The sequence below is a fragment of the Electrona antarctica genome, assembly GCF_951216825.1.
Source record: "Electrona antarctica genome assembly, chromosome: 10".
Taxonomy (NCBI): Eukaryota; Metazoa; Chordata; class Actinopteri; order Myctophiformes; family Myctophidae; genus Electrona; species Electrona antarctica.
The window spans coordinates 22,033,076-22,051,642 of record NC_136791.1 but is presented as its reverse complement, the minus strand read 5'-3'; the positions used below and the strand labels follow the sequence as shown (position 1 = coordinate 22,051,642).

General features: G+C 43.7%; 1 protein-coding gene across 1 annotated transcript in view; it reads right to left on the bottom strand.

Annotated features, from left to right (window-relative positions):
• LOC306930762 (neurotrypsin-like) overlaps window positions 1-18,567 on the bottom strand; it is a gene marked incomplete at its 5' end in the record, with an annotated part of 62,835 nt that overhangs the window by 8,139 nt on the left and 36,129 nt on the right. The window contains 7 exons of the mRNA XM_079511858.1: window positions 388-529; window positions 1,032-1,249; window positions 1,883-2,024; window positions 5,966-6,144; window positions 11,530-11,677; window positions 15,149-15,327; window positions 16,914-17,052. Coding sequence (XP_079367984.1) covers window positions 388-529; window positions 1,032-1,249; window positions 1,883-2,024; window positions 5,966-6,144; window positions 11,530-11,677; window positions 15,149-15,327; window positions 16,914-17,052 — 1,147 coding nt within the window. The remainder of the gene's footprint in view (window positions 1-387; window positions 530-1,031; window positions 1,250-1,882; window positions 2,025-5,965; window positions 6,145-11,529; window positions 11,678-15,148; window positions 15,328-16,913; window positions 17,053-18,567) is intronic.

Here is an 18,567-nt window from a genome sequence, read left to right as displayed (position 1 = left end):
GTTCCACGCTGTCGGCCCGTAGAAGCAAAAAGCTGCTTCACCCTATTTTTTGGTTGCCATTTTTTTAGGCACAGCGAGCAGGCCAGCAGTGGATGACCTGAGGGGGCGGTTTGGAACATATTTAGGCAGGCAGTCATGTAGGTAGGAAGGTGCGAGACCATTGAGAGCTTTATAAAAGAGTAAAAGAATTTTAAAATCAATCCTAAAAACAACCGGAAGCCAATGCAGTGAAGCTAAGAGTAATATGTTCTCCCATCTTAGTTTTAGTTAAAACTCTGGCTGCCGCATTTTGGGGTTCATGTGAGACATTAACCCCATTTAGCACCGAGACCAGATTCTACAAAATGTCTTTAAATCCTGTCATTATTGAGAAAAACCCCGACTTACGTGAACCCCAGCTGCCTGCAGACCACGCCCGCGTTGATGTCGTTCCAGCCGTCGTCGCACACCGTTCCCCATTGGCCGTTGACGAACACCTCGACGCGCCCCTCCTTCCTGCTCTCTCCAGCTACCAGACGCACCAGAGGCCCTGGACATCATAGCACAAAACTATTTGCTTAATTGTTTTCCTTTTTTTGAGAGGCGCTCCCAATATGCCTGGCTTTTGAAATGACGTCATATGGAAGCCATGTCTATGGACTTTTAATGTTTGTTAGGACACAGGAAGTGGCTCAGGGGTAGAGTGACCAGATGGAATCTGCAAGGTTGCCAGTTCGAATCCGGGCTCCCCTAGAGTTAGTGTCAAAGTGTCCTTGAGCAAGACACTGCACATCGCTCCCGAATGTGTATGTGATAGGGCTTTCACTTCTAGTTGACTAGAACTAGTTGCCTAGTTTACAGTTGTTTAACTACCTATTATGTAAAATAATAATAATAAGAGTGTTTTTTTTTCTTATCAACTACTCAACTAATACCAGCAAGTCGACTAGTCGACTAGTTGAATAGTCTGGGAATCCCAGTACTGTGTACCTATGGGAGGAGGCATCAGCCCAGGCATGTCGTTGGAGTCTCCTCCCCTACTGTGTACCTACCAATGGGAGGAGGCATCAGCCCAGGCATGTCGTTGGAGTCCCCCCCGCGCTCGCAGCGCACCGCCACGTCCTCGTTGTGCGAGCAGTCGTGGCGTCCCCACTCGTCACGGCGACACGCCAGCAGCGAGCTCTCCGTGCCCTGGCACTGCACCTCATCCAGCAGGATCAGCCCCGCACCCTCCCCATACGCCCCGTCCGGTGCCACCTCCGCTCGGCCCCTGGTGGACACACACGCACAAGCACACACATACACGCACGCACGCACACACACACACACACACACACACACAGCAGCTTCGGATGTTATCACGATTTAAGGGGATATTTCACTTTCACCAAAACTTTTGGTTATTTCATCGTCTACTCGGGCTCATGTGAACACCCCAGACCAGTTTTTTAAGTTGCTCGATTCAGTATATGGATATTTGATATAAATTGTATCTGCCCCACCCCCTTCCTATACAAACCCATTGTAGCTTGGTCACGTGACTTTTTCCTCCCTGAAGCAAGCTCTGAATCAGTGGTTCATATATGTAACTGAAGGTGGGGTTTGAAGCAGAGCTCAGAGCTTCGGTAGTGTACCAGACGCCCCTCTCTAGCTCATTATGCATATTGACCTGTCTTTACTCAGCAGTACAGTATGTACAGTATGTACATAGCCTCTAGTATACCTAGGAGCCTAATATCTACATATCAGCATCCCAGCAGCACCCACCTGAATCCCAGCTGCCGTTGTACTATAGGGGCCTAGTATCTACATAGACCCATAGACTATACACCCACCAGAATCCCAGCTGCCGTTGTACTATAGGGGCCTAGTATCTACATAGACCCATAGACTATACACCCACCTGAATCCCAGCTGCCTGCAGACCACCTGAGCGTTGAGTTGTGTCCAGTTGTCGTCACACACCGTACCCCAGTCCCCCTGGTGGTACACCTCCAGACGGCCCTCCCAGGGGCTGTCTGCCCCCACCAGGCGAACCACTCCGTCTGCAAACGCACGCACACACACATTTCTTTGTCGCATGTCTGAGTCAATCATTCGATGACCGGGGTGCGGGTGGGTGGCTGGTACCCTGAGACTCCGCTGGTCGTCACATTATTGGCTCAGGAATGTGACGAATTCAGGGCTTCATGGAGAAAATATGTCATTTTCTGGGAGAACTGCAACTTTAACTACAGTAGTTTTCAATACGTTTACTTCTACTCCACTACATCTCAGAGGCAAATATTGTACACTCCAAAAAAAACTACAAAACATACATGAAACCACTTCAGCCCTATTTAAACTTTGGCTATTAGGCCCGCATACCACACCAATGAATCACCACGCAACTCCTTAGTATAGTTGTATGTAGTTGCAAGCAACCACAGTGCCGGTCCGTCGTATACGCGAACTACGTGACCGCCTAGGGCCCCAGGAGTTGCTAGAGGCCCCCCCGAATATGTCCTCAAAGGCATGCATCCAACAAGCTTTGAACTTTGAACACGCTTCTCCATTCCAGAGGAAATGGCCAAAACATCTTGAAAACGGCCACTTTTGCCGTTATCGGCCAATTTTCTTTAATAACACGGGATAGGAAGGTCGGACGGCGAAAGAAACTAGATACCTGAGTAAAGTTCACTTTGAGCTGCATCCAACTACCCCTCCCTGCCACTTAGGGCCCCCAGATGGAAAGGGCCAGGCCTGTGCAAGCATTATCCCCAATGGCAGTTGCAAGGAGTTGCATTGATGTGACATGTCCTTAAAACTGTTTTTTTGCAAGGAGTTGCATTGATGTGACATGTCCTTAAAACTGTTTTTTTGCAAGGAGTTGCATTGATGTGACATGTCCTTAAAACTGTTTTTTTGCAAGGAGTTACGACTATAGTTGCATTGGTATGGTTTGGGATCTACAAGCTCAGTGGTTTCCACCACTGCATACAATCGGTCTGCTCTACACAGGAAGATCCTGGGTGTTAATTTAGCGTGGTAGTCACGGTAACGGTCATCAGGACACCTGGTTATTAATGCAGTGTGTGAAGATGCATGCCAACTAGTCATCCAGGCTAACGGGTTGACCGGGATGCATGTGCACGCACCGTCCTCCTTGTGAGTTAGTTTAAAAACCAAAGGTTGTTAAAAGGTTGTTTTTGCTCTATATTGTGATAGTATGTTTGTTCAGTAACAGTGTTAAAAACTCTATTGTGTGATATAATCATTGCTAGAGTGTTTGTTCAGTAACAGTGTTAAATATAGCTCTAGTATATAGTGAAAATAATTATTGATATATTGTGTCACATCGCAACACATTGTGAGCTTGTAAATCGGCTATTTTCAAATGGCCAAAATGAAGTGGCTACTGTATCATGTTTAGTAATAATAATCAAAATCTATAAAGTAACTAGTAACTACAACTAGTAATTGTAGTGGAATAAAAGTACAACATTTGCCTCTGAGATGTAGTGGAGTAGTGAAGTAACAGAGACATTTAAATCGATCAAGTGAAATCAAGTTCTTCAGTTTTAAGTTCCATATGTGGGGGGCATAGTATTGAAAGGCAGTCTTACCCAGTTCAGAAATAATATCAGGAATTTCTAATAGAAAGTAGTCTTGAGAACGGGTGTGATGATGGCCTATTACTTTAGGCTGTAACAGGCTGCAAAGATAGTTAGGTCATTTCTTGAATAAGGCCTTATAGATAAAAACAGTGCAATGCTGTTCTCGTCTCATAGCCAATGATGGCCAACCAACCTTCTCATACAATCTACAGTGATGAGTGAGAAACCCATCTCCGGTTTAACCCTGTAACACCCGGACTATAGAACATATATTTCTACTCGCAAAAAAAGAGATTTCAACCTTAATATTACTTGTACTACTAGGACTTTGTAGAGGAAATTATGTAAAAAAAAAAATGCTAATTTTATGCACATTTATAATAATTATTAAAATAATAATAATACATTAATAATTTACATTTGGGGGATATCTTTCACAATAATAGATAAAACATGTTCTAGACATTCTAATGATCACAAAAAAACATATATTAGTTATTTTACTTACTTTTATCAGGGTTAAAGGTCAAAAGTCATAGGTTCAAAATTGTTCGATTTTCAGCCTCTGCAGGGGTATTTATATGCAAGTATGACCAATGGCATTGCAATGAACATCAATGATGTAAAAAGAACAGGAAAAAAAAATGAATGAATTAAAATATGTTGTATAATTGCAATGTTGGGTGTTACAGGGTTAAACCGGAGGGCAGAGTGATAGATTGCATCCAGTGGTTTGAAAGTTATAAAGTTATTCACTTATGGCAGCGCAACCTGTCACTTTCATTTTACAACACGACAGGCTCCGCAGGATGACGGTTCTGTCTGATCATTTCAACGCGGCTAACGCACCCATTTAAATCAGAATAACTATAATGGCGTTGCATGGGAAAGTGTAACAAGTTACGTTAAAAGTTACTTGCAAATAGTAGTTTCTTTACGCATACGTAACGCGGTAGGAGCGCGTTATTCCCAACACTGGTAGTGAGTGTAGTGAGTAAATGCAGTGGTGGAAAAAGTACTCAATTGTTTTACTTAAGTAAAAGTACCAATACTGCAATTTAGAAGTACTTCATTACAAGTAAAAATACGGAATTGAAAATGTACTTGAGTAAAAGTACAAAAGTATCGGCATCAAAATATACTTAAAGTACTAAAAATAAAAGTACTCATATTGCAGAATGTACCATTTCACAAGTTCAAAATGTCTACAAAATCTATTGAAAATAGATTTTCAAATGGCCGAAATGTATAGGGTTGAAGTGGTTAATGTATGTTTTATAATCAAAATTAAAATCGCCAAAGTAACTAGTAACTGTGTAGGGGTTGAGTGAATGTAGTGAGTGTCCAGTGCTGACCTGTGTAGGGGTTGAGTGAATGTAGTGAGTGTCCAGTGCTGACCTGTGTAGGGGTTGAGTGAATGCAGTGAGTGTCCAGTGCTGACCTGTGTAGGGGTTGAGTGAATGCAGTGAGTGTCCAGTGCTGACCTGTGTAGGGGTTGAGTGAATGTAGTGAGTGTCCAGTGCTGACCTGTGTAGGGGTTGAGTGAATGTAGTGAGTGTCCAGTGCTGACCTGTGTAGGGGTTGAGTGAATGTAGTAGTGAGTGTCCAGCACTGACCTGTGTAGGGGTTGAGTGAATGTAGTGAGTGTCCAGTGCTGACCTGTGTAGGGGTTGAGTGAATGTAGTGAGTGTCCAGTGCTGACCTGTGTAGGGGTTGAGTGAATGTAGTGAGTGTCCAGCACTGACCTGTGTAGGGGTTGAGTGAATGTAGTGAGTGTCCAGTGCTGACCTGTGTAGGGGTTGAGTGAATGTAGCGAGTGTCCAGTGCTGACCTGTGTAAGGGTTGAGTGAATGTAGTGAGTGTCCAGTGCTGACCTGTGTAGGGGTTGAGTGAATGTAGTGAGTGTCCAGTGCTGACCTGTGTAGGGGTTGAGTGAATGTAGCGAGTGTCCAGTGCTGACCTGTGTAGGGGTTGAGTGAATGTAGTGAGTGTCCAGCACTGACCTGTGTAGGGGTTGAGTGAATGTAGCGAGTGTCCAGTGCTGACCTGTGTAAGGGTTGAGTGAATGTAGTGAGTGTCCAGTGCTGACCTGTGTAGGGGTTGAGTGAATGTAGTGAGTGTCCAGTGCTGACCTGTGTAGGGGTTGAGTGAATGTAGTGAGTGTCCAGTGCTGACCTGTGTAGGGGTTGAGTGAATGTAGCGAGTGTCCAGTGCTGACCTGTGTAGGGGTTGAGTGAATGTAGCGAGTGTCCAGTGCTGACCTGTGTAGGGGTTGAGTGAATGTAGTGAGTGTCCAGTGCTGACCTGTGTAGGGGTTGAGTGAATGTAGCGAGTGTCCAGTGCTGACCTGTGTAGGGGTTGAGTGAATGTAGTGAGTGTCCAGTGCTGACCTGTGTAGGGGTTGCAGGATACTCCGGCGTCCTCCATGTGGTCACAGTTGTGCTGCTCCCAGGCGTTGTGGGGACATTCCTCCAGGGACAGCTCGTTGCCCGTGCACTGGACCCCGTCCAGCAGGATGGGCCCCGCGCCCTGACCGAAGTGTCCCCACGTCCACGCTCTGGGGACGCCTCTGGAGCGGGACGAGAAGGACAGACAACACACATCATGTGGTGAAAGTAGTACTTGATGTCTCCTATGTTATTGTCTCCTATTTTTGTACCTTTATTTTGGTAGTTTAAGTATTATATTACATATGTATATGACATCAGGAAAACTCATGCGGTTCTATTTTTAATAAAAAATGTCAAAACTGTACACACACTCTTGAAGCGTATTATTGGAATGCCGTTGAGCCACGACGGGGATGTAAACAAATGGATTTGATCTCGTCCACTTGTCACTAAAAACATAGACACAATGGACGTGTTTGAGGGAGACACTTTAGAAGAAGTGTCTGGGACTGCTCGTATGCGAGGCTGCAGCTGGGTGCATCTCAAACAGTGTGGAGACTTGTTTAACGAAACCTCGCAAGATGTCCCCGCGAGAGTTGGGAACGCCGGAATACTGCTTCAGTATATCTCCAACCAAAATAGTAACTTTATAAATCTATCTTAAAAGACGAAAATAAAACCGCATGAGTTTTCCTGGAACAATGGTAGTCAATGAGCGACTGTTTTTATTTCTTAAATTGCTAATAAACAACACAAAGGAGCGAAATAACTCATGGAATGGACTAGTTTGACCATAATATGATAAGAAAACAACCCAAACCTCTCAAAAAGTGGTCTTACCCTTTAAGTAACAAAATGGGAGTATATATGACTTCTTCCAGGACACATACATAGTGGGCCATGTCTGATAAACCAGCTGGTCTTTTTAAGTGTTAAAAATATGATTCTTTCACTGTCTGCTTTTTCCATTTGTCTCCACTGAGAGCCAAGCTGGAAGCCCTGGCAAACAGAGAGCTCTAAATGTATGTCTCTCTGCTGCTATACGACTGGATGAGGATGAGACATGAATATTTGATCTGAAGGAACTAGTTTTTATTGGGTCATAGTGAGAGAGAGAGAGAGAGAGAGGGAGAGAGAGAGAGAGAGAGAGAGAGAGAGAGAGAGAGAGAGAGAGAGAGAGAGAAAACGGCAGCCAACTCAGAATATTTTGATGTCATGGGATATTAGTACGGTAGGACGTTGCCAGGACGAATGAGGAAGACAGGATGGAATTACATGCACGTACACACGGACACACACGCACGTACACACGCACGTACACACGGACACACACACACACACACACACACACACACACACACACACACACACACAATTTTTCATTACAAATGCATTTTTATTTAACATAATGTCCCTGATGTAACCCTAAACATAACCTTCCAAATCCCTGTCCCTCACCCCAATCTTTTCAGAAATGTAACCCTAACTGTAAAAAATATTTATTTAACCATACCAATGAGCCGTTTCCTCGTGGGGTCCAGAACAATGGACCTTTATATGGTCGCATTATCCATTATCCTTGTGGGCAGTTGTTTTGCTCTTTTGGTGAAAGATGGTTCGCGTGGACGCGCACGCACAGCACACGCACACGCACACACATAGTCTGGTAGGAAGGAGGGGGTCCCATGCACCCGAAAGATATATTTTTCTAACCTACCTTTTTATAATCCTTAAGGTGTCTAGTTAATGAATTTTGATGTTCCCCGAGCTAATTATTGTCCCATATAGGTTTTTTTTAACCATATGTTGTGTCCCTCCTGGATTTTCGGCTGTGAAAAATAAAAACTTTAAACCAACATAGCTCCTGAACTATACATCCGACAGAAACCATTCACTCCATCTTATGTTCGTCTTTGCATGATGAATTGATTGATATGAAGATTGGCCATGGTTCCATCATGTGTAGTGCATAAAAATCAAAATAAACACAAAAAATGTAAACATTCGCCTAAACTGGATCACAACAACTCCTCCCCCAGGCACCCAGGACGGACACAACATATGGTTAAAAAAAACATTTATGGGACAATAATTAGCTCGGGGAACATCAAAATTCATTAACTAGACACCTTAAGGATTATAAAAAGGTAGGTTAGAAAAATATATCTTTCGGGTGCATGGGACCCCCTCCTTCCTACCAGACTAACACAGGTCTTCAAGTGTTGAAGTATTCGAGTCCGGTCTCAAGTCCACATTTTCATGCACTCACTCTTGCCCTTAATTTGACTCGGTCTTGACCGAGGGACTCGGGACTCTCCCCCCACAGAGTCCACTCGAGTCACGAGTCGCTACAATGCAATGAAATAAATGTATTACAGCTATATTATGAGGAGTCCAACCACATTAATATTATCAGAGAGCTGCCTGGCGCTTATAGACAGCTATCTTGTTAAGTACCGGAGCGCAGCTGTTTTTCCTGCCTGCTCTCGCAGTGTTTTCTGTACCTTTTTCTGAGAAAACAGAAAAAAGAATCTGGACTGGGTCTCGACCACCTTTCGCCTACCGTCATTCTCATTCCCGACTCTGACCCGACCACCCCCTGTCGGACTTGTTCTTGACTTGGACTCGCTTTAGGTGAACTCGACCCCAACTTGTTACAGACTGTTCTGAAGTCTAGGCGTTTACTGCCCGTAACATGTATGAAAGAACAACACCGCTCATAAAAGAGTATTTATTTTAATACTCGAAGTCAAATAAATTACAAAGTGGCTCAAGTGCATGACGAACAATGATAACAGGATGGCTCTGTGAGCCCAGACTTACTGAATGAAGGAACTGTTGAATAACTTACATTACAGAAGTTCAGACATCTGACTAACAAAAGAAAAGGGTGATGACGGAAAACACTAACTCAAAACAGATATACAGATACGAAACTACAACTGAACCCTAACACACAAGAACTAGCACTCCTTCCCGAAGGGAGTGAAATTAAGGGGAAGGCAAAAAAACAACACAAACTAACGAAACTAAGCAGACATGACGAAAATAACATAACGTAGGCGGCTGGAGGAAAGGCCACGCATAGCAGTGTTTCCTCCAACACACACACCCATGTTTGCTGTTTGTGTCTCTATCTTTATGAGGCCTTTTTGTATTTAACCTGCTGGTCCAACCTAATCCTAACGCAACCGTGTCCCCTAAACAGACCTTCCAAATCCCTGTCCCTTTCCCTGACCCCATTACCTCAATCTTTACATAAATGTAACCCTAACTGTAAAAATATATTTATTTAACCTTAAGAATGAGCCGTTTCCTCGTGGAGTCCAGAACAATGGACCTTTTTGTGGTTCCATTATCCTTGTGGGCAGTTGTTTTGCTTTTGGTGAAAGATGGGTCACACATACTGTACGCGCACGCACGCACGCACGCACACACAGTTCCGTACCACAAACGGTGCAGAGCGCTCCCACACTGCGTTGGCTCCATAAATCATTCATGGTCTACATTCCCTCCACTAGATTTAATGCTCCGACATCTCCGTATAAAACCCCAACCGTCCACGAACCGACCGCACGTCTCCTCGTCAGAGTGCTCGGTCCGCCTCGCTACAGGAGCACAGCCAACGGTTTCCCTTAGTCGGCCTCATGGTCCATAATATGACTTCCAGTTCCAAATCAGTGTTGATTTCGTCGACTAAAACCAAGACAAAAAATGTTCGTCGACTACCTTTTTTCACTGATGAAAACTAAATGGAAACTAAATTGAAACTAAGCTATGGCGACTAAAACTATAAGACAATATACAGACAATTTCGTCAACAATTAAAAACTAGACTGAAATGTTAGGAAGGGACTAGTGGACAAGAGATCCGGTATAAGTCATGTTACACTTGGTTGCATGCTGAAAATAGCAGATCTACGCTCACAACGCGTCGCGCTGCGACACGTTGCTATTTTCAGCAAGTGTAAAATCAGCCATTACGACAACATCAAAGCCCAGCAAAATACATTTTAGTCGACTAAATCAACTGTAGATTTAGTTGACTTAAATTAGACTAAAACTAACTGAAAAGTGAAAACTATTCAAGAGACTGACTAAAACTAAAATAATAATTTGCTGCCAAAACAACACTGTTCCAAATCAATATCGAAGCTATTTCTAACGTTTGGCCCGATTACGATGAATGAATTTGAAAATATTAAATTAAATAGTGAAAATAGCCGATCTACAGTTTGTATATAGAGCTGATATCTTTTAAAGGATTTTTATACTTGTGAAATGGGTCCTGCATAATGTACTTTTACTTTTAGTACTTTGTATATTTTGATGCCAGTACTAAGGTAATAAAATCAAGTGTAAAGTTTGCCCAAAGCCTGATTTAGATACATTTAGATTATAATGTATTGCAAACGGTAGAAGGTGAAATAGTGACTTCCGCATTGTGTGTTCTGCAAACACACAATGCTATTGCAGTTTCTTTATTTAGTTATTTTTAACTAAGCCTAATCAGGTTCATGCCCATTAAATTCCACTACGAGAACCAGAATAGGGTCGACGTGGTGTGTGTTTGCTAGGGCCGAGCTTACCAGCACTCCACTCGCCTCCACACTTCCACTGTGACAGACTACTCATACAGTAAGTACTCTCTCAACGTTCTATAGCTTATTATCCCACCCTCAATGTCTTCACATGTTTTCTACATGAATATCAGTGTTGTTTTTGGCAGCAAATTTTGATTTTAGTTTTAGTCATAGTCTATTGAATAGTTTTCATTTAGTTTTAGTCACCTGGAATGTTTTAGTGTTAGTCTAGTTTTAGTCGAAACTAGACTAAGTCGATCATAAGATTTTAGTCGACTAAATCTACAGTTGATTTAGTTGACTAAAATGTATTTTGGTGGGCCTTGATGCCGTAATGACTGATTTTACACGTAATGACGGATTTTACACTGACAATAGCCGATCTACAAGCTTGCGACGCGTTGTGAGCTTGTAGATCGGCTATTTTCAGCATGCAACCAAGTGTAAAATGACTTATACTGGATCTCTTATCCACTAGTCCCTTCCTAACATTTTAGTCTAGTTTTTATTTGTTGACGAAACTGTCAGTATAGTCTTAGTTTTAGTCATCATAGCTTCATTTTGTTTCCATTTCGTTTTCATCAGTGGAAAAAGGTAGTTTAAAGGTAGAAAAGTAATTTTTCGTCTTAGTTTTAGTCGACGAAAACAACACTGATGAATATAACCACATTATAACCATATACAATTAAATGGGAGTTGGCAAAATATGACTCCTAACGTTGTTGAAGTGGGACTCATAAAGTGTCCCTGGCCCGGGACTCATCTAAAAGACCCTGCATCCCGGGACTCATTACATTGAAAACCTATTTACATCACTGTACAGGCCACAGGTTTCTGCGTTACACCTTTTTTTCCCGTGGCCCTAGAGACTGGCCGCAGGACAATCTTCTAGTCATTATTATGATCGTTATGATCGTTATGCGTACCCCAGGCCCAGCTGTCTATAGACCACCTCTTCATTAGTATAATCGTTATGCATACCCCAGGCCCAGCTGTCGGCAGACCACCTCGGCATCGATGTCGTCCCACTGGTCGTCACAGATGGTCCCCCAGCGGCCGTCATGGAACACCTCCACGCGACCCTCAAAGTCCTCCAGGCCTCCTACCAGCCTCAGGGGGGCGCCGATGCCTGAGGAAGACAGGGTGAGTGACGTTAATGTAGCGAACAAGGTTATACAAATGTATTCTAAAAAGATGCGGAAATAACAAATAAATAAACAATGGTCTGACCAATCAGATTTATTTGGTCAGAGATGCATTTATTTATCTGTATTTCCGCATTCAGCCCAGGATATTCTGTTTAGAATACATTTATTCTAAACAACATGCCATCTAAAAAACATTCTGTACATTTAAAATTATAGGATAACATATTTGTGGTCAAGCAAAAACGGATCTAAGAAATACAACAACAGAATAAGTGACCAAGATATATCTGCATACAGTAAGTAGGTGGAGTCTGAAGAGGTGAGTGTACAGACTCCAGTGGAAAACTGGAAGTCTGTCTGCAGTGCTGACTGCAATGGAGACTTCATTCCACAGTTTGTGAGTCTAGGACGTGTGGAGTGCTGCCCAGGGTGTTTTTGGGGAAGGGAGGAGAGTCTAGGACATGTGGAGCGGTGTCCAGGGTGTTTTAGGGAAGGTAGAAGAGTCTAGGACGTGTGGAGCGGTGTCCAGGGTGTTTTAGGGAAGGGAGGAGAGTCTAGGACGTGTGGAGCGTTGTCCAGGGTGATTTAGGGAAGGGAGAAGAGTCTAGGACGTGTGGAGCATTGTCCAGGGTGATTTAGGGAAGGCAGAAGAGTCTAGGACGTGTGGAGCATTGTCCAGGGTGATTTAGGGAAGGGAGACGAGTCTAGGACGTGTGGAGCATTGTCCAGGATGTTTAGTGAAGGGAGAAGAGTCTGGAACGTGTGGAGCATTGTCCAGGGTGTTTTAGGGAAGGGAGAAGAGTCTAGGACATATGGAGCGTTGTCCAGGGTGTTTTAGGGAAGGGAGAAGAGTCTGGGACGTGTGAAGCATTGTCCTGTGTGTTTTAGAGAAGGGAGAAGAGTCTAGGTCAGGGCGTGTGGAGTGCAACGCAGCACCAGTGCACCACCGATACTACATTGTTTTTGTTTTCGTCTCAATTAAGCATGACATCTGTTTACAGCATCCTATGACAGTGAGCACAGAGGCCCTGGCGCAGTGCCAGCGCTATGCTAACAACTGCTCCTCTCACTATGAGATGCTATCAATTACCATCCAAATACGTCAGCAGTGTAGACCGTGATGATGATTATGATGATGACGAGCACAGATATACAACCTCACACACAAACCACGAAACCCGAGCCAGGAGTCACCTCACCTTTGACCCTCCTGAAAACCCCCCAATGTCTATTTTTCTAAGTTTGGGCAGGACACTTGACACTAGAACCGACGTGAGGTTTAGAGAGACAGAGACAGAGAGAGAGAGAGAGAGACAGAGAGAGAGAGATAGGACAAAGAGAAAGAGGGATAAAGAATGGGAAAAAAGGAGTATATATATAGAGAGAGAGAGAGAGAGAGAGAGAGAGAGAGAGAGACAGATTCAGATCGGGACAGGGTGACCATGCAGTTATGCAAGGAAAATATGTGAACACCGCATTGGCAGGACACTCCGAGTGGCAGGTGCGTGCGTGCGTGCGTGCGTGCGTGCGTGCGTGCGTGCGTGCGTTTGTGTATATTTAGTAGTCAGAGTGAATAATTCAGTCCGGTACATTATGACACAGAGAGAGAGAGAGAGAGAGAGAGAGAGAGAGAGAGAGAGAGAGAGATGTGGGGGGGAGTTCTGGGCAGATTCTCCCACACACACACCACCCTTGCCACACCTGCGACACATGTAGAAAATGCACATGGTATGTGCATGTCAGCTACACACACACACATGATGACATAAACACATGTGATCCATCCCAGACATGCGCCCCCCCCCCCCCCCCCCCCCCCCCACACACACACACACACACACAACACAAGTTATTCCTGGTCCCCAGATGGGACATTGCAAATCGTTGCTGTCGGGCAGAAACCACTTATCTCCATGTTTGAACTTTTTCTTTGTTTTTTTCATAAATTCACGTTCTACGTTGATCATAACTACAGCGTCACACAACAGCATCAACTGTAGAATATCCACAAGCTAGATCTGCTACTTTTGCTGCTTTTGGAATTTGAATGGTCCTGAAAAGCAACAGTTTTTTGGACATACGAGGTGTCCAGACGACGGAGACTAAATGGAGTGTAGCGTGGTGCTGGCGTTGCCCTGCACAGCAGGAAGTGTGTACGCTACGATAGGATTCCCTCGGGTCCACTACTGCTCCACACTGTTTATGCTGATGCATGCACAGTATAGTTAACCAAAAAAGTAACGAATACTAAAATTGGAGAAAAAAATATATATATAAAAAAAAGATAACTAACTGAAACTGTATTGTTAAAAAAAAACCTAAAACAAACTGAAATTATAGAAAAAAATGCCGTATAGTTTAATTCTCGTTACCAACAGTATAGGCCTACTTACTCTGACCTCTTTGAATCCTGCACCTGCCAAATATCATAAAGTATGAAAAAAAAAACTAACACTGAAACTAAAACTAAAAAACGTTGCACGTGTGCACACACAGTATACAAGCAGCCAGGTCAGATATAAAAATGCGCATGTGAGTGCGTGCGTGCGTGCGTGCGTGCGTGCGTGCGTGCGTGCGTGCGTGCGTGCGTGCGTGCGTGCGTGCATGCGTGCGTGCGTGCGTGTGACCGGTTCTTTACGTGCCATAACAACGTGTACCGTGTCCTGTACAGGCCTGCACTCTACCGACGTCTGAATTATTAATAAGTACAGTTGTTGTTGTACTGTTCCTCTAGAGGTCTTTCATATCTGTTTGGATCTGCTTCACTTCAGAGATGAAACTGCTTCTTAAACCTTCCAGGCTGCAAACCCCCCAAAATAAAATGTCGTTATTTTGGGGGAACTGGGGGTCCCCCCCACCACCCCGACAAGCACTTGGACTTGAGACAGTACATTTAGTTTAGTTTGACTTGGTTCCACAGGTAAATATTGTGAAAATAGCTCAGTCGTTGTGAGGTTGTAGAATAGAGCACCAATTTCCACAAATGTTCCCTCTTTCTTACGTAATATTTGAAAGTTGGCCAATGTTTGACCTTTTTTAAATTTTTATAATCAACGTTGATTTCTTACCACAATCAACACACAACACAATTGTCACAGTACGTGACAATATTTGAATTGAAATCCTGAATAATTGGTTGCCGTTTTTGAATGGGAATCCTGAAAAGTTACATTTTAATTTAATTTCAATTGCATTTAGTTACCGGTAACTAAATACTAAACATTGGACATAAAAAAGACAATAATTGTTTTACTAGTAATTAGGTGAACTCAATAAGATATAATAATAACCCGAGGGCCACATCAAGTGAAGGTGGGGGCCGCATGTGGCCCCCGGGCCGCCAGTTGCCCACGTATTAATCACCTAAAAGGTGAGTATGCGACCACCCCTTTATGTGTGGTCTACGGAACTTTGGGTGGTCGCTCCTCCTTACATAGCACACCCTGACTCACCCTCGGGCGCAGCGCACACCACCCCTGCCTCGTTGCCGTGGTTACAGTCGCTGGTCACAAACTTCCTGCTCCGGCACTCCAGCAACGATGTCTCGTCACCGCGGCAACCCAGCCGCTCGTAGTGGAAGAGTCCCGAGCCGGGTCCGAAGTACGAGTGCTGCAGCGCCGTTCCGATCTCCCTGCATTGAAAACACGAGGACGTTAAATATGTACGATGTCACTGAAAACACGTTAACGATACACTCAAGGTCTCGGTTTTTCAGATTTTTGTCTCCACCAGGCCAAAGGCATGAGGAGAGAGTATGTTTTGCACTCTGTCCGTGTGTGAGTCCGTGTGTGTGTGTGCGTCCGTCCGTCTGTTACCAGCTAATCTCCAGAACGGCCTATTATAGCGCCACCAGGAGTCACGTTCTTTTATATTACTCCTCCTGGTTCTGTCCAGAAATCCCGCAAATCGTTACACAGTATCATGTGTTCAAGTCATGTGTTCAAGACGGATCTGTCTGATATTTCATATTCCATCCTAATTGGCTAACATTGGCTTTCAAAGTTTGTAGGATTGGCCCGTTTTGAACAAAAAGCCTCAAATCATGAACGCAGCGTGCAATTTACGTGAAATATTTCACGGACTTTCCTACTAGGCTGAGGAATAAATCCCACCCTTTCACATTGGCTTGTTATAGCGCCACCAACAGGTGGATTTTTGCAAAACATATTCTTTGGAACAAAATGCCTCAAATCATCCAATTGCCATCCAAGGCGTAAGAAGAAATGGCACCCTTTTCACATTGGCCTATTATAGAGCTACCAGGATGTTTATATATAGCACTTTTTTAAACAAAGTTACAAAGTGCTTTGAACAGTCAGACATCAATAATAACAGAATACATCACTGATGCAAAAAAAACAGTATCAAATGCAAAATAACAAACACAGATAAGAATCAGGGAGATGCAAAGGCTATTCTATGAAAATGGGTCTTCAGGAGGGTTTTGGGTTAGCCTCAGTTCCTCTGGTAGGCTATTCCAGAGCATTGGGGCCTTAACCACAAAAGCCCGATCCCCTTTAGTGACCAATTTAGCCTTATGGGTCACCTTCAAACCTGAACAACATGTTATGACTTATATCACCTGGAATCAAACCCAGGGCTCAAACATATACCACAGCCAAACAGGGATACGGTACCCCCAGGGGGGAAATGATACCGCACACTCCAAACGTTTTGCCAAACGGCCACTCTACCACCTGAGCCAGTGCCGCCCTTACACTGCTACAGAGCACCGAAGTCTTGGCGTAATTTGACATCCTACCAGGTTTGCCGTTAAAAACTTCCCAATTCCGGCCTGGGCCATGGCTCAGTGGTCCAGGCACCTTAGCTGGTGATCCAGTCTGGCAGTGTGCCGCGGGTTCGACTCCCGATCCCGACGGCCTTTACTGCATGTCTTCCCCCCATCCCCTCCCCATTTCCTGTCAGCCTACTGTCTGTCCCTCCATAGAAAATATAAAATAAAGGCGAAAGCCCAAAAAAAGAAAGAAAAAAAACATTAAAAAACTTCCCAATTCCGAATTCCCATAGACTTTTTTTAAATGGTCAAACTAGGGATCCTTGAAAATGGTTGAAAATCACTGCTAGAGCTGTAAAAATCTTATCTTATGGGTGGTCCCTGGCATGTACTTTCAAATGGGGGTCCATATTGTCCAATGAGGGGGTCCTTGACATGAAAAGGTTTAGAGAACCACTGGTCTATAAAACACACATGCTCACCCCAGTCCCAGCTGTCTGCAGATGACACTGGCATCACGGTCCGTCCAGTGGGTGTCACACACCGCCCCCCACTGGCCGTTCAGGTACACCTCCACCCGACCGCTCTGGCCAGACACACCCCCCACCAACCTGGCAACACCTGGAGAGGAGAGGAGAGGAATAGAGTAGGCGTGTAATGATGCATTTATTTTCTAACAGCGATACGATACGCAACACGATACATGGACGATATCGTTTCATACATGGCGATACGATACGATTCAATGATTTAAAAAAGGAAACGAGTGGATAATGCAGGTTTATTAAGGGAAACACATATTAATATTAATATCCTCTTACAACATCAATTACAACGTAATGTTTGTTTAAGCAACGGGTGCTAATGTTTGTTTTAGTCCTCAACACAAGCATTACATTTCTCTTTATTGTCTATGGCCTTTTCTTAAACAAGCATCGTTGAAAGACATTGTATTTGAACATAATTATATGGACAAACCCACACCTTGACATGAACACAGAGAATACACACATTTATCGATATTGAATGGAAAAGTAATTAAACCCCTCTCTTTATTTATTCTTATTAAAATTGCTAAATATAACGTACAAATACATAGTATCGATAGAATTGATTATTTGCATTGCAAAACAACAACGATACGATACAAAGTCAAACGATATAATATGTTGTCATTTACATATCGATTCGATATACTATGATATACTTTATACTCCTCTCTGGCTACTGGAGAGAAGTGGAGGAGAAGTTATTTGCACGCGTGAATAAGCAAAGTGACAAAAGTGCAAAAGAAAGAAATATAACATTTATGACTATAAAAAGGTGAGAAGAGATAAATAATAGACTAACACCCATGATTCTAAACCCATGAGTGTATTGGGATTTCACACCAATCAGACACTGTCGTGAACTTTGAGGCTTGTGGGTTTGATTATTTGGGATAATTGCACAGATTGAGGTTGGCCTGTGGGTTTTACCGTCTGTGCCACAAACACGCGCACACGCACGCGCACACACACACACACACACACACACACACACACACACACACACACACACACACACACACACACACACACACACACACACACACACACACACACACACACACACACACACACACACACACACACACCACACACACACACACACACACACACACACACACACGCACGCCTACTACTTTCTACTGTCTAGTGATGGTGACAGGCTGACAGCTATAGTGATAGTTACTACTTTCTACTGTCTAGTGGGGTGATGGTGATAGGCTGACAGCTACAGTATAGTGATAGTTACTACTTTCTACTGTCTAGTGAGGTGTTGGTGACATGCTGACAGCTATAGTGATAGCCTTTCTACTGTCTAGTGAGGTGTTGGAGATAGGCTGACAGCTATAGTGATAGCCTTTCTACTGTCTAGTGAGGTGTTGGAGATAGGCTGACAGCTATAGTGATAACCTTTCTACTGTCTAGTGAGGTGTTGGTGACATGCTGACAGCTATAGTGATAGCCTTTCTACTGTCTAGTGAGGTGTTGGTTACATTCTGACAGCTATAGTGATAGCCTTTCTACTGTCTAGTGAGGTGTTGGTTACATGCTGACAGCTATAGTGATAGCCTTTCTACTGTCTAGTGAG